Source organism: Giraffa tippelskirchi, chromosome 14 (genome assembly GCF_054371585.1).
Source record: "Giraffa tippelskirchi isolate mGirTip1 chromosome 14, T2T-mGirTip1v1.2.pri, whole genome shotgun sequence".
Taxonomy (NCBI): domain Eukaryota; kingdom Metazoa; phylum Chordata; class Mammalia; order Artiodactyla; family Giraffidae; genus Giraffa; species Giraffa tippelskirchi.
Genome location: NC_137288.1, coordinates 53,945,309 through 53,962,657, shown reverse-complemented (window position 1 = coordinate 53,962,657; position 17,349 = coordinate 53,945,309). Strand labels below are relative to the sequence as shown.

Genomic DNA, 17,349 nt, shown 5'->3' with positions numbered 1-17,349 from the left:
AAAACAAATGTGCATCAGACCACAAGCTACAAATCCACAGACAACAGAGCCATACGCAGGTGACCCAGGAGGCCCACAGCGTCCTCACAATGGGCCCTTCAGCCACAGACGACCAGAAACAGGTCAGTGCTAGTCAGAGTTTGGCTTACAGACACACGTGGCAAGACAGCCCCACACAGGAAGAGCCGGGATCTCGCAGGACTAGGGGAAAGGGAGGGTGTGAGTAAAGGGCTAGCACCCGGCCTGGACCACAGAGGAGACACAGGACCCTGTTTTGTGAGAAAGGAGGGACACAACAGAGGGGAAGTGCTGCTCACAGGACCCCACCCTCAAGGCGCTGCACCTGGACTGGAGACCACTTTCCTGCAAGGTGATCTCCACTTCCAGACCAAAGCGGCTGCTCCATCCTGACTGATGCTATCTCACACAGCAATTTCTGACAGTCAGTCTGGGACTTTAGGGGACAAGGTTCTCAGTAACACGACAGCAGTCACTCAAAGTAGGAGGCTGTTATGACACTTCACCAGCTGCAGAATGACCTTGGAAAACACCCACACCTGTGTGCCGAGGCAGCCAGCTTCACCTGGCCTATCACCCTGACCAGAGAGGGGGCAACCCTTCAACCCCTGAGCACCAGCTGGTCTCACTTCTCGCACTGCCTCCCTCATGCGTTCACTAGTAGCACCACATGCACTTGACGTCATGCTGTGGGTTGTGGGTTTGGGTCTTGTTCTGGTTAGTCCTGTGTGGACACCACAATGACTCTCAGTCCCATAGAGAATTTTAAAAGGCACTCCAGATGACTCTGACTCCCTGGGTCTGGGGTGTGGCCCGGACATGAGGCAAGAGCTCACAGCAGATTCTGATGAACAGGCTGGATGAGGAAGCGGGGGTGGGGAGGTGAAGGGCAGTGGGGAGATCCTGCTCAGGAAGGCTGTCACAATGCCAGCCTCAATATGAGCTGTTAAAGGGCCAGAGGTCAACTCAGTGCACCAGCGGTCTTCAAGGCTCTTTTATCTTTTAAAAAGCAGGATGCTTCTTCAAACAGCATCTCCTAGAGAACATCAGTCAATTCCATCACCTGTCTCCCAGCCTGGTCAGCCTGGCAGTTCCTGGCATTCGGGCCTCGGCTTTCTGAACACCTGGGCTCAGCATGCCAAGGAGCACACCGTCCACCAAACACAGAACTGAGGTCACGGCAGGTAAAGGAAAAGTGCAAACAACAGCCCCCTTAGAGCTGCACGGGGTTGAGTGTGGTTGTGAAATGGATATCTCCACCCTCCAGGTAGGTGCTCGGGGCAGGGGCCTCGGAGAGGGGCTTGGGAGAGGGAGAAACAGCCAGAAAAACCATCTCAGCACAGGTCAAGCCACCTCACAGGAGCCTTCAATGCGAGCCATGCATGAAATTTAAAATCTTCTAAGCCCATTAAAAAGGTACCAAAATTGATAAAATTAGTTTTAATAATGTATTTTTTACTGAATCCAATAGAATCCAATATTATTTCAACATAACAATACAAAACAAGGATTTTCCTTGCACTATGTGACTCACAGCACAGCTTAATTCCAACTAAGCACACCTAAGTGCCCCACCCTGGACAACGGGAGCCCCTCGCAGGGATGGCACTGCTGCCGCAATGACAAGACCAGGCCCGGAACGCGGAGGCTGCACCAGAGAGAGAGGAAGCAAGGCCACGCCAACCCCCAGCGCCCAGGCCAACGGCTAGAAGGGCGTCAAGGCCTTCACCGACAGCGGGGACCACCAAGCACTCACCCTCAGGTGCCGGTTCTCTTCCGACAGCTTCATCATCTCCCCCTGCAGCCGCTTGCACTCCTCCATGAGCTTCCTCGTCTCGGTGTCATTGAGGGAAACACTGTGCGGCTTTGGCACCGGCCCGTCCTGCTTCGCAGCGTTCAGGGGAACGGCTTTGCTGGGTTCCATGTCGTTCTGCATCACAAAGATAGCAGGCGGGGACTTTGTCAACAGACAGCTCTCCTTACAGGTTTTAAACAAAACTTTAAACTCCACATCCTTGTCCGAGCAATTATTTACACAGAAAGTTCTGACAGGTTTCAGTTTCATTATTAAAGTTTTTAAAATGTCCAACATCTGGTCCCCTGTGACCAGCTCTACAGGACAACAGTGAGCATGAGCAGTCACCAAGGTCTGAACACGTGGTTCCCTGCTCTGCATCCACCTCCCACCCCAGGGCAGCGAGCATCGTCCTCCAAGAGTCTTCCCTACAACACCTCAAAGTCTGGGAGAGCAAGAGTCACTCGTCTGTGCGTTCACCCGTAAACCCAGCACCCCAGCCACTGGTCACTCAACAAGGACACTGAGGGACGCCTGCCTGGATCCACACACGAAGTTCACGGTCAGTGCTGATCCTGCAGCCCGAGCGAGGTGCCGGAGGGCAGGGGGATGTGGTCACAACCAGTCAAATGAAATCAGACCACCTAAGAGAAATGCGTGACGGAAAACCCAAGTTCTGTTCACAGAAAGAGTCACTGGTGGATCTGGAGCCTGAAAGGGAGATAACGACCACAAACACAGGTCGTGGGGGAAAAGCAGGCAGGGAGCCCACCTGACGACTGCGCTCAAACACGAGTGGCCCCCACATTTATGAACTAACTCCCTGCTGTAAGTCACGAGACCCCGTACGGAGCCAAAGCGGTGCTCCGGCACTTTAAATTACAAGCCCCACATCTTAAGTCCGGCCATCACGGAACCATGTGACCTGCCAGGCCCCTAGGTGCCCTGAGCCTCAACTGGACACCTGTCCACCCGAACCTCCTCTCCACCTTCAAGCACCCCAACAGGACTAGCACAGCAAGTCTTGTCTTCAATTAAAATTTTACTTGCTAAAAATTTAACTTTTCAGATAGCAAGGTATAAACTGCTTTATTCAGACATAAAATTCTACCAAAAACATTTTCAAAATCAACTTTATGGCAGGTTCCACAGTACTCATCAGCGGATTTAATTACAGTCAACACCTGCCACAGCATCCCAGTTCTGGAATTCACACTGAGTACAAATGGGGACAAGACATACTTTCTAGGAATGGGTTGTGCTCTGACTGCTATGTCTAGATCTGTATAAAAACGAACACCACTGATTATACTGAGGTCCCAGGTAACACTCACATCCCCATCTCTCTCCGAAGCATCCCCGCCGGGCTGGGTGCTTCAGGATCCTCTCTGCTTCTGTGTGAGCCTCATTCTCCCCTCTCTCCCTTCCCAGTCAAGCCCCTCAGGTCTGCTAAAAATCCCGTTTCAGATGCTATGGTACCCTCCACCAACAGCTTCTCTCTTCCTTTCCTTCATAGTCACCAGAGTTCACTTCAAAATGGCTTCCCAAGTGACTTCTCACTTTCCACCTAGAAGCAGCCCAGCATCTGGGAACCAGGATGGCACACGGCCCTCCTTCCTCCGTGAAGACAAACAGTCCACAATACCGCAACTCGGCACTCTTCCGGTTTGGGGAAAAAGTATCACCCTCGTGCCAGAAAGCTGACTAAGAAATTAAGGGGAGATACAAAAGGTCACCAAGCAAAGACAAAACTAGAACAAAGACTCATCAAATTCTTCCCAAATGGCTTTTTATTTTTGAACAAATTTTTGAAATTCTAGAAAATTGAGACTACGAGAGAGGAAATTACCTCCCATTCTCTCATCAATTCAACATAACTATTATTCCTATATTATCTTCCAATATTCTTTCATTGCATGTTTTATAAACTCAGCATACATGTAACTTTTAAATCTTTATTCATTTATATGTACATCTTTTAAGTGTCATTCTAAATGACATGATGTCACTAAATACTATTCTGTGCTTTACCAAAGTTACTTAAACATTTCACTCTTATTAACATCTGATGGGAAGCTCTGACTCTGGGATTTTAAATACCACGTCAACTGATAGCATCTCACAGTGACAGAATTAGATCTTTTTATTGAAAATTTTCCTTAATGTAGTTGCACTGCCTTTATAAGGAAAAGGAAAGAAATGTCATAAGCAATCTGTGGAGCATACACGTTAAGACTAGAATGCACAGGATAATAGTGAAGCCTAAACACTTGTCAGAAGTGAGCCCAACAGGTCATGAGACAGTCACACTGAGTAAGTGCATGCACACCCTGTGCTCACAAACATTCCGGTGCCTGCAAACCAGTCAGCACACACAGCAGGGCAAGGAAATCCAAATTACTGATTAACTAATTTATAGTGGAAGCATACAGAACCTAACTTGGGGTGGCTAAAGAAGGGTTGAGTGGGGGCGTCACTGGTGCAGCAGGACAAGCTGGAGACACCAAGGCTGCTGGGACCTAACTACAGGCTCCAACGCATGGTCCCTCCTTGAGAGTTGCTTCAGACGCTCCCCAAAGAGGAGACGGGTTCTCCTGAGAGCCATGGACACCAACTGGAGGCATTCAACAAGCTGTGACACAGAGCAGTTGAGGAGCAGTGACGCTGCACACATCTAACACTGCAACTCGGAAGAGACTCGGCAGTCAAGGCCATGGTACCACTAAGAGCATGCTACCCTGCTTCACATGACTCAGCCTATCAGCAGCAAGCCCCACCACCTAGGAGATGAGTTTACTGCTGTACTTTTTAAAAAGCCTCCTTTAGAATTTCAGTTCCAATACTCTGAATTATTCCCGTTAGGGATAATTAGAAAAAGTGAGGGCTTAGGGGCTGGACAGAAAAGGAAAGGTGGGATAAAAGGCAAATTTGGTTTCTGCATTGAAGCCCTGGGATGGACAGAGGAGGGAAAGAACGCACACCTGGGCAACACTCGTGGCTCCTGGGCAAGTGAGGGGTCCAGGGCATGTGCGGGGGGTAAACGGCAAAGCCCGGAGCTGCGGCAGGAAATCACAAGAGGCTCAAATAAGACCTCAGCTGAGAGGAAGTGGTGTTTGAATATAAAGTTACCAAAGTATCAATACATCTGCAGTCTAAACTAAAATCAAAAAACGGTTAGAAGTATTAGGCCTTTAGAGAAAGGAGTAGGTTTTGAAACGTTAGTGTCCATGTTCTCTGAAAGCTGGAGCTCCCCAGAAGCAGGAAATGCGAGCGAGAGGCAGCCTACAGCACCCGGGACTCCGCCAGGAGGTCAAGGTCAACAACAGGTGTGCCCGTCATACTGAAGTGTATGTTAGGTGTACACACGCGCGCGCACAGGCGCACACACAGAGACACTCAATAAACTCAAATGTGACCTCAGATCTGTAGGGCTCCTACCACCATTCTCCTACCCCCAGGGCACCGACAGTTAAAGACAGTGACCATCAACTGCATGGGACAGAAGATGTAAGGCAGAAATCTCATTGATCTTTCTTATGTATAACATAAAACACTTGCCTGGAGAGTGACATCCACCAGCTCCCCCTTGACTGACACCTGTTGCCCCCATCAGATCTTTCCCAGAGGATGCTCCCCAAACCTCAGCGACAGTGAAAAAGCACACCCATTTCATAATAATGCTCCCATTTACACTGTTCTGCTCATGACCAGGATGTTATCGAGTGTTGTGTTTGCTGTTTAGAACAGAAGAATTTGTATGCATGGTTTTTAAGTGACTGTGGTTCTGCTGTCATTTTAAACAGAGCTGAAATTTTCAGTTCTCATTACTGCACATAAAACACTCACAATAAATACCTCACACATGCTCAGTGACTATGTCACTGTGATCAGTGACACTGGCAGACTCGTCTATCTGTCAGCTCCCTGAAACAAACCTTCTGCTTCTCCTGTTTGAACACACTGAAGCCCCTGGGCTCATTCTTCGCACTATAACTGGTAGGTGCTGTGCCTGTGCTGTTGATGCTGCTCAGCGGAGCGACAGCCACGGCCGGCCCTGGAGGAGCGAGACCCTGAGGTGCGGGGGAAACACAGTCTCAGATTCACACCGAGCTCTGACCGCTCCTGCGAGGGACTGAGGATGACTAATACAGAGATCATTAGGCTCTCAGCATTCAACTTATTCTATAAAGACGTGTCATGCATAACAAATAGTAATAAATACTAGTTATGTTAAAGCAAAAAGTACCTTTTTGAAGTTTTTCTATGAATTAGCTATAATCAACTTGCATTATGTTCACTAAACTAAACGTATAAACCTTATTAACCTCAGGCCAGCCTCACGTTGTCCTAGAATGAGGACCTGCGTGGCTCCTAATTTTTGTTACTAATGAATACTTGTCAATACCTGAAGAACAAGCACTTCTGTTTTCTTACCTTTGAAAACACTCAACTTTAACAATGTTTAAATTAAATGAATTTTTTCAAGGGTTCAAAAATTGCAATAATTTATACACTTCTGTATTCAGCACAGACACCCCTCCCCTAAACACAAACATGCGCAAACACACACCCCTACCCACCTCCCAGGATCAAGACACAAAGACACACAGAACATTCTAATCTCCAAAGTTTTCTATCTTCTCAAATTCCTTTAACACACATTAAGATAATACCATACAAAAAGGTTGTAGCAGACTCAAATAATACTTACTGATATCCAGGTCACTATACACAACTATGATAAGACAACTCCATCTTACTTGATAATGCACTGTCGCCAATCTGTTCTTTATCTCAACAGAAAATAATGTCCACTTAATCATAGAAAATCTTTATACACAGGACCCCTGAGGTTCCCTTTCTTGACTGCCCTTTACTCTTCATTATGATTAAGTATTTTTTCCTTGAAAATAACATGTCATAAAGCAAATGTCATTAACAGATGTTAAATGGAGGGCTTATAAATGAAATGTAATACTTTAAAATCACGAACACTAACTGGACATCAGATTTCATAATACAGAGATAATCATAACTAACAAGAGTTAATAACTCAGAGAACTGCGCTTGCCATGAACTTACTAAAATGCACCAAAGACGTATTCAGGGCCCTGAGGACTGGGAGGCCACAAGTCTTAGCGCCTAAAGTGGAACTGTCCAGGAAGTATTAAACAGTACCTCTTTTTATTCTAAAATAAAAGACTTGAACTCCTAGGCCATTCTATGTATGATCCAAATCAGAGAGCTATTTCCCAAAAAGAAGCCCATATTCTAATGATGGTTCAAATACATTATGACTGTTTCATCACAAAAATGACTTCCTTAAACAATAAAAAAGACTCAACCACTATACTAGTACCTTTCCTACAAGATAACCAAAAACTTCATTTTCTTAGCTATATATTTGGCATCAAGGTTCTAAAAACCCTAAGGAAATCAACAAGATAACAACACACTCTTTTCCAACTGTTTTTAGGAACAGTAAATGCCAAGAACTAACAGCATACCTAAAAAGACACGGATCCTCAAACAGGGTGCCTTATCTAATGTGCTTAACTGACTGTCTACTTCTTTGGGGTGGCTCGGGGAGGTGAGTGAGGGGCTGCGGGCAGGGGTGAGAATGGGATGGGATACCAAACATTAAGAAACACTGAGTCAACATCACAACGCTGAGATTTGCTGCCTACACCAACTCTGAAAACAAAGTATAACAATTATGATAGCTACTGCACCATCTATCAGCTTTGGATATTAACTAAAGCTTTCTAAATCAACCCCATGGACTGTAGCCTACCAGGCTCCTCCACCCATGGAATTTTCCAGGCAAGAGTATTGGAGTGGGTTGCCATTTCCTTATCCATTCTAGATTGATTACTAAAGGTCCTAAATTCAGATGGACAACTCTTCAGAGTGAATGTGGAAGAGGCCGCTAACTGGCATGGGCTTCTCTTCCGCTCCACATACTAAGCGCTGAACACAATGCGAGTGCCATCTGGACGGAGCTGTGTATTAAACCACAGGCTGTCACCAGCAACTTGGTCAAGACTAAATTGAATTTTGCTGAAATTAACACGCTTTTAAAAACATACAAATGAACAAACTAAACAAATCAGAGGTCAAACCATGTCACCATAGGAATTTACTACACAATAATCGTAACTATATACTAAAAAATGTTTCGTACTTTACTTCAAAAGATACATGCTACTAACTGCTTAGAAGTGTGTTTTCCTTGAATAAGGGAGTGTCCTCTTTAATCAATTTGTGTAGTCAGCATTCAGCTTCATATGGCACCTAACCAATTTATCTGTAGTAAACTGACAAACTTTATCTATGCAAAACACAACTCAACGATGCCCTAATTCCCTAATAAACAAAGTTCTTACTAAAGTGAAGACACATATACAGAAACGGGGTATTAAGTAATTTCATAACTGTACCTATGGATACTAGAAAGAAAGCAGTATGTCAAAGACACTATGATCTTAGAGCAGTTTCATTAACATCATCTGTAGTTAACACTGAACTGGAAATGACAAGATACCATTAGGGTCTTACCAACAGGGTTTTATCACTACATGAATAAAGCACTAGAAAAGAGGTGTTTCAAATGTATTTTTACACACGTGTGTATCCATACATATATGTAAGGTTTCATCCTTAACCATTATAATACACAAAAACTTTGTATTTTTTTTATCATAAACACTCCAGGTTTGGTTACTTTGATGCTTCACATTTTCTTAAAGATTCTGACATAAGACAAAGCTGACGCCTTGACAGGAAGTCACTAATCAACAATTCAGATGGCAGGTCTGGGGCAGGCTGTGCCCACTTCAGTGATCCCTATGTCACAGGGGTTTCTTGTAGAACCTGCAGGTTAGCAGCACCACAAGAATGAGTTTAAGCAGGAACAGTTTCCAAAAGAGTATTTTACAGAACACCTGGTACCAACATGGTACCTCTAAGGGGCTGAAACACAAATGAGTTTAGGTCCATGAGTCCACAGAACACAGCAAAGAGGAGAAAAGGAAGGAGGTGGCAAAACTAATGGAACATATCATCAGAAGGACACAGTGAGTGGATGCTTCTAACCTAAGAGAAAGATTGAGAACTCTACCACTGAATGTGTCAGCAAATATCAAATGAGTGCCAGATACTTCTAACACAGTGAAGCAGGAATGACAGAATCACCATTACACAGCCCTAAGTGAATTAATGGACCTAAACCACGTTTTCTCACTTTCGACGTTACTGACATTTAGGGCTAGAGAATCTTGGCTGTGGGTACGGTCCTGTGCACTGGAGAAGTTGAGCAGTGTCCCTGGCCTCTACCCACTGGCTGTCTGTAGACAGCCCCCGCCGCCACCTCAAAGACTGTGACAACCAGAAATGCCTCCAGACATGGACAAATGTCCCCTGGCTGGGAACCACTGTCTACACACCAACAGCTGCTAGCTTCAAAACAAAAAAGACACTATGTGCCTCCCTGAAAGAACAGATAATCATCTATACAGCAGTCCTGCCTCTCCCTCACCAGCAAAAAAGAAGCCTCAATTTAATCCAGTCTCTAAATTCAATTATGGGAAATACCAAAAACAGCAGAAAAGTTAAATGACATCTGAAGGATGCAACCAACAAAACCCAGGCTATAGGAAACTCTACAAGACAAACCTGATTTAATAAGCAATTTTCAAGAGGAAAACAAGGAAATCTACAGTTTAAGAGTCTTAAGAAACAGATCATCCAAGAGCAGTGTGTTTGATTTCAAATCAAACTACAAATGTCCAGACACTTGTGACTCTGCCTGGCAGCGTGATGTTGATGATATATTAAACTTTCAAAGACTAATGACAGTGTTGTCTTCACTCTTCTACTTTTCTTAACATCCTTAGCTTTGAACAATATATACTGAAACAATAACAGACTGAAATTAATTATGTCTGAGATGTGACTTCAAACAGTATGTGAGATGGGAAGTGATGGAGATGTGATGGAGATAAAATCAAACTGGTCATTGTTTATAAAGCTGGTTCACAGGGGTTAACTTACTGTTCATTTTTTTAGGTATTTAAAGTTTTTCATAATCAATTGCTTTTAAAAAATCATTACCTTTAGCAAGTATTCCCTATAATTTAATTGGTCAGTAAAAACTATACTGCAAGTCCAAGTAGTTCAATAAGTGCAAATCCTTCAGTTCAGTTCAGTTCAGTTGCTCAGTCGTGTCTGACTCTTTGTGATCCCATGAACAGCAGCACCCCAGGCCTCCCTGTCCATCACCAACTCCCTGAGTCCACCCAAACCCATGTCCATCGAGTCAATGATGCCATCCAGCCATCTCATCCTTTGTCTGGGTCATGAAGAACTTTTTTGTACAATTCTTCTGTGCAAATCTTTTGTGCAAATCCTTCTGCAGCCAGTATATCAAGCTCAGGATCAGATACTCTCTGGAGAACTTTGAAATTGCTGAACACACTCCAGGTTACTAACAACCTGCTCTGAAAAACTTCTAGGACCAAACTACTTTGTCTTTAGCTCCATGGTGCGGGGCCCTGGGCTCACCACGCAGTTCCTATTCAAGCCTTTAGCAGATCCAAAGCCACTCTGCTGGATAGTCTGAGCTACACCTCTGTCTGGTGCACCTGCTACTTCCCTGTGTAAGGTGGAAGATGGCTGGGCCCATCTATCATAGTCATATCATTTCCCTTAATTTCTGGTTTGGTTTCCAATGCTACTTGGGTCCCAGCCCTTTTCAGACTATAATCTCAAATGGCCTCCAATCCAGAGCATAAGAGAAGGCCAGTTGAAGACAGCTCTGTGCTTATTAAACAATTGTAAAAATCACATAAAACTCATAAAAGTGAGAAAATACTCAAATGTGTTTTTAAAATGAGTCAACCCTACTCCAATGAATTCTACTTCTTGGAATACATATGAAGGAAAGGAAAGCGCTATGTGGAAGAGATATTTGCACCTCCATGTTCACACAGTAGCATTATCTACAACAGACAAGACATGGGAACAACCTAAGTGTCCACCAAGAGAATGGATAAAGCAGTTGTGGTGTATATGCAGAGACTGGAATGCATGTATACAATGGAATATTATCCAGGCATTAAAAAGGAAACCCTGCCATTTGTGACATCATGGATGAACCTTAGGGGCATTACACTAAGTGAAGTGAGAGAAAGACAAATACTGTATGATGAGCTCCCTTATACATGGAATCTTAACAACAAAGCCCCAGACTCTCAGAAACAGAGATCAGGTCTGTGGCTATGAGTCAGGTATGGGGAGGAGCATCTGGATGAAGGTGGTCAGAAGGTACACACTTCCAGATAAACAAGAACTGGGGATGTAACATACAGCATGGTGACTGCAGTTAACACTGCTGTGTGGTACACTAGACACCTGTTAAGAGAGCAGATCCTAAGAGTTCTGATCACAGGGGGAAACAGTGTTTTTTTGGTAGCTATATGAGACAATAGATGTTAACTAAACTTACTGCAGTAATCATTTCACAACGTATGGAAGACTAGTCTTTATGCTGACACCCTAAACTTATACAGCATGTCAACTACAGCTCAATAAAACTAGAAATAAAACAGGTCAACCCAGACAATGTGCTACTGTGCTTTCTTGGTTCTGGTAAGAACTACGCAAGCTATTAGCCTGCTGGCAGCCTCGGCAAAAAAGAAAGTGAACTCTATGTGGGAAGTGTCAACACTTCATCAGGCTGATGCACCATCAGAACCTCGCTCTCCAGTAAGAACATATGTTCACATTCTCTGTCTTTGGCAAATATTTCAAAATCCCCTTAAAAAGGCATTAAAAACACAATAAATGATTTGGTCAATACCTAGTTACCATTCAGGAACTTTTTCATTTCAGCTTATCCTCAAAGAGAAACACAATAATCTAGCCCATGTATTCAACTTGCAAGTTTACTTTTCAACAGGGCAAATAGCCTCCAGAGCAAAGACAACAGTCATGTCAGATTATAACCTAATTGTGCCAAACAATGCTATGTGTTCATATTACCTTATATGTTAAATCACACGCACACAAATCTACCAACCCTTCAAGTCCCTCCTAAAAACCACAGAAAAAATTCAAATTTGCATTTCAGAAAAGGAACAGAGAAAGTGACCACAACCCATTCTCTAAGGCTACTTTTTAAATTCTGCATATAAACATCAGTCCCTCAAATTTTATTTGCCTCACACTAATCAAAACACAACATAAAAATCATTTACTAAGGGATAAAATCAGATGTATTTTGACCAATAACAATAGTGAACAAAATACCTGGGAACAGCCTAATCTGGAATAAATGTTTGTCCATGTAAATTAAATCTTACCCCCACACTGTAGGTATATAGCTTCCAAAAAGCAGTTTATGTCTGTAACTTAATTATATTTATGTATACACACGTCTCATTCTAACAAAGAACTTGAAGTGGTTTAAGTGGTAAGATTTTGGTAGGAAGAGATGGTTCTTCTCCATCATGCAGCTTTTTTAATTATTTCCCTTTTAATCATACTTTTAATCAAAAGTATCTGAAAGTACTTTTCTTCTTGAACAAAATGTTGTAACAGGAAAAGAGCATGTCCATGCCATGTTTTTAAAAAAAAGCCTAAGCACCGAATCTAGAACAGCTATATCATACATCACACCCCCACCAAGGCCAAAATCAGCAGCACAAGTTAAATCTCAGTGGCTAAGAGCTGAGCAGCTTTCAATTTTCTTAAATTTTCCTACTTACCAATTTATCATTTTCATTGGGCATTTCAAATACACATCTCAATTTAGAATCCATTAATTCATCAGGTTTTGCTTCTTTCCACTAAAAACAAAAGAAACCAAACAATGAGACAGAGGAAATACAATTGCAACAAGTAAGTTTCCTCTCAAGGGATAACCAAAGGGTTGGTATAGCTGCCTGGAGGCAGGGGTTGGGGGTTTCCAGGTGCCACAGAACTTTCTGCAGAACCTTACAAGAGCTACTGTCACCACCATTAAAACCACACTAACATCCCTCGAGATGACCGGGGTTCACTGTTAGCAGTGCACTTCTAAACCGTCTCTAAGAAATATGACTTCAAAATTCCTTCATTCTTGACATGAGTTAGGATTATCCATAGTGAAGAGATGTACAGATTTTTTTAATTTTAAAAAGTAGGTTTCTCAATGAAGAACTAAACAAAACCCAACTTTAAACAACATCCCCCCAAAAGATTTCTGTTCAATTTCTCTACTCACCACAACTTCCATGTCTGAAATGTTTGGTGGAGCAAAGATGGTCTGTACCATAAACTTGTGTTTACTCTTCTCATTGGGGTCATAGTCAAAAGGCTGCAGCATTACTGAAGAAGAAAGGACACATCACTGACTTTTGATTGTTCTGATCGTTGGTAGTAGTCACTCACTAATTTGCAAATTTAAAGAAAACCAGGAAGGTTGCAAGAAACACTGGATTATTAAAGTTGATTCAGAATCAACTTTATGATTTTCAATTATTTTTACCTTGTCTACCTTTTAAATTTGCTACATCTTTAACAACCCACAAAATAAACAAATGGCTATTTTAAAAAATAAGTATCTATGATTGCCCTCTCTAAACTTAAGTTTGGAAAATCTTCAAAACTTTGCTAACATTAACTATTACAATGCCTATAAACTCAAAATCTAGTAAATTTGTATTTAAAACCACTTATAAATTTAGTTTTCATGTTAGTTATTTAGTGATAACAGCTCTTAAAATCACACAAGTAGAATATTTATAGGAGAAATTCTAGGTAACTTAAAATTCACTACCCTTTATTAGTGCTTTGATATAACTAGCTTTTTCTAAAATAGATTTTAAATAAACACCTATTGAAGAGTTTATCAGTGTGTTTAAATGAGTCTAAGACAACAAAATGTACAAGGAAACCATATAGCCTCATGATTTCTGAACTTTTTCTGCTATCCTACTAATGATATTTAAAATTTTTTCCCAAGCATTTATGGTTTTCAGTGGCCTACAACAAGAGGTTTTTTAGAGGCTCCATGTGGTTTAAATTATATAATATAAATCTAATAAGAGATTATAAAGAATGAATCAGCAATTCCACAAAATATGTACACAATACTGTGGAGTTAACTTCCCTGCTAATATCTAGTTTATTTCTAAGATAGACGTCAACATTTTCAAAAACTCAGACACAATTAAGCAAATGTAAGAAACAGCAATTATATAAGAACTTCTTCTTTATAAGGTATGTCTGCGAGATCCTTAACGCCCATCATGGTAAAAAAAAATTTTAAGGGCCAAATATACAGCAGTAGAAAATGCACAGGATAGGGAAGTCCCTGGTGGCTCAGTGGCAAAGAATCTGCCTGCCAATGCAGGAGACACAGGTTCAATCCTTGATCTGGGAAGATCCCACATGCCACAGGGCAACTAATAAGCCCTTGCGCCACAACTACTGAGCCTGTGCTCTGTAGCCCAAGAACCACAACTACTGAGCCCACGAGCCACCACTACTGAAGCCCGAGTACCTAAAGCCTGTGCTCTGCACAAGAGAAGCCACTGCAATGAGAAGCTTATGCACCACAATTAGAGAATGCCCATGCAGCAACAAAGAACCAGCAGCCATAAATAAATAAGCAAAATTATGAAAAAAAAAAAAAGAAAACGCACAGGATAAATGCCCAGAATCCACATAATCTATCTCCAGGAACACCTTTCACTGAACAACCACCCCAGGATATTCACTAGAAACTGGATAAAAAGAAAACCTCAAACAAAGATGTGACTTTGACTTGCTGACAGACCTCATAACAAGAGAAAGACAATCTTAATCCATAAAAGTGCATGCTAGACTGAGTATGCATACAGTCAGTTAAGGAGGGCTGCTGGAGGAAGTGTGATTGGAGGACCCTCACCCACTGAGGTGCTGCACTAAGCTGGAGTGCCGAGTTCCAAGTGGAGGACAGGTGTCAAGGATGCGTGTGGACACAGGAACCAGTGTGTCTGGAGGTCTTAGTAACTCAGATACTCGATACAAGGGGGGGCTTATGTGGGAGAAAGTGCTTTGAGAAGTATATACACATTCTTAAAAAACACTAATACCCGGAAAAGCTCAGTGAATTAGAACCTTCCAAGTAAGTCACACTGAGTAGTTCCTTGGATTCCTAGGAGTACAGCTGCTTGTGCCAAAATCCATTTTTAACCATGTAGATAGAAATTATTTTATCTTCTTCCAATTGAGCTGCAGGCTTGTGGCCTTAGAGAGCAACTTCGAGAACACACGTGCCCACAGCTCACTCTTCTCACTGCCTGCCACCTTTCCCATGAACTGACAGCTCAGACAAACAGGACAGCAAGCCTGCCCGGCCGCCACATCATAAAACTCCTTTTCCAGGGCCTCCAGGCTCTGCGTCTGGGGCTAGTTACCGAAGGAGGATTCGGTGCCCCACAAACTCTGACTGCAGTCTGGCCTCAACTGCCACTGCATCAGGTTCCACCGCAAAACCTGTCAAGGAGCCGGCCCCCAGGCTTGGTGGGCCTGAAAACTGGAACACTGACACAGAATTATTTAATATCTTAGTAGAATCTGTCGGGATTACCCAGGCATACTCTGTATGCTTTAACACACACACGTCTGGGCTGTACCCGCAGAGTCTCTAATCTGGAGAAGCCCGTGCTGCTATGACAGGCCTTCACAAAGATGAGAACCACGGCCAGAAAACAGGGGTAACTGGTCTTGCTGTGGGGCCTGTGAGGAGCTGCCATAAGTAAACTGTACCCTCGACTACATTCCTGCCTCCACCGTGAGACGTGAGACAGTGTCATGAGGGAAGAACGAACAGTCTAGGGGCACAGACTCGGCTCCACGGCAGAAGTATTCAATCCGTGTGAGCAAAGAACCAAGCACTTGCCGCGGACTTCAAGTAAACACAGAAGGGGAACAAAACTGACACTTGGCATTAACAATAAAAGCAGAAGCCTCATCGACTATAACTTACTGGCCAAAGATATGCACTGTACATTCTTAAGCAAAAGACTGAGAATAATCCCTCCATAGCTGCATGTAACATGTAACAGCTAGTGATTAACAGCTAGTGATCTATGGGAGAGAATGAGCAAAGCCAAAATGATACAAAATTTCAAAGACCAAATAATAAGGGCAGAGGATGTGGTAGTAAGCTGTAGAAATAAAGAACAACGTAACATTTTAGACTGATAGTAACTGCTTTCAGCCCACCACAGGTACCCTCCCACCCCACCCCCAAACACACCCCCACTCCACCCCAAGAGAAGGGGGAGACAGTTTCTGCAGCAGACTGCACACAGTAAGAGGACAGCACGAACATTTGCTACCTGAAACGGTCACAGTCAACCCAGGGTCAATGATCCCACTGTTGGGCCGCACACAGTACCGACGAGGCGCTGTCGTCTTCACTTTGAAACACACCTTTCGATCTGACGGATTTCGCAACTTAAGGTTTGTAGTGACTACATCTGTGAAGGGGCCTGTAAGATTTAAAAAACAAAAACGGGAAAAAATGTAATTGGATTCACACCCACACAAAAACAGAATTCAAAACTGCACAAACATAACCTCGACTTTATGTAGTGTGTACTGAAATCCACGTACAGGTGGGTACTCACAAAGGGGCTGTGCTCTCTCCTGCATTCCTAGCCAACCCATAAAATCCCTACTGGAACTTTTCTTGTTTCCATCAAGTAAAATCTGTTCTAAAAGTTTCACAACTTACAATATAAGCCCCAAACTGTAATCTCCCAGTACGTGCTTACCGCATTACTGAAAAGATCGGATCTCCAGTGCTCTGCAAACCAGAGCCTGTCTTCAGACTCACCTGACCGAGCCGAGGGCAAAGTCTCTCCACCTAAAACCAGCAGGCCGGGAGACAGGTGGTCCCACCCCACCTCCATCAGCTTTGATCCCCTCACTCGCTCCTTTCCCTCATGTTCATCACATGTTTACTAAGATAACTGTGTCAAATGCTCTACATACAAAGGTGTTTTTAAGCTTTGGTTCAACACCCAAACATAAAATTGCAAAACAAAGAAACCAAAACAGTGATGCACTTCTGCCTGAACAAGTAAATCTAAAAACCATTGTTTGTTTTAAAAAAGAGGGGAAAGTGGAGTGTGGAGAAACAGTAGAGTTCTTGGTTCAAGAAAAGCCTAAAGACATTGCACGCAGATTTAGACAATAAACTGAATACCGGTTAATTTGGAGACAGAAGATAAAAACTTATAAAAATATGTCCCAATGAGAAGCAACAACCACACACTTCTCACGAACCCCAAAGCAATTCTAAGCGGTTTCTAAACAAAACAAACAACAACAAAAAAACTTTAGAAGTCTGAAATCAAATTTCAAGGCTGAAATTAAACTAGAATAAACATGTCTTTTAAAACTTTAAAATGTTTCTAGTGTGCTTTAAAATGTTTCCAGTAAGGATCCCAGACTGAAAAAATTCCCTAACTCTGCCAAATAGTTTCCCATTTTGCTGAGTA

At 42.9% G+C, this 17,349-nt stretch overlaps 1 protein-coding gene across 2 annotated transcripts in view; it reads right to left on the bottom strand.

The window, feature by feature from the left end:
- The window catches only part of VAPA (VAMP associated protein A), a 36,519-nt gene that overhangs the window by 794 nt on the left and 18,376 nt on the right, over nt 1–17,349 (bottom strand). Inside the window, exons 2-6 of one of the 2 annotated variants that reach the window (XM_081561664.1) lie at nt 16,183–16,335; nt 13,077–13,180; nt 12,580–12,660; nt 5,749–5,883; nt 1,775–1,948 (exon numbers count right to left, since the gene is read on the bottom strand). In XM_081561664.1, the coding sequence (XP_081417790.1) occupies nt 1,775–1,948; nt 5,749–5,883; nt 12,580–12,660; nt 13,077–13,180; nt 16,183–16,335 (647 nt within the window). The remainder of the gene's footprint in view (nt 1–1,774; nt 1,949–5,748; nt 5,884–12,579; nt 12,661–13,076; nt 13,181–16,182; nt 16,336–17,349) is intronic. The other variant, XM_081561665.1, reaches the window with a different exon arrangement.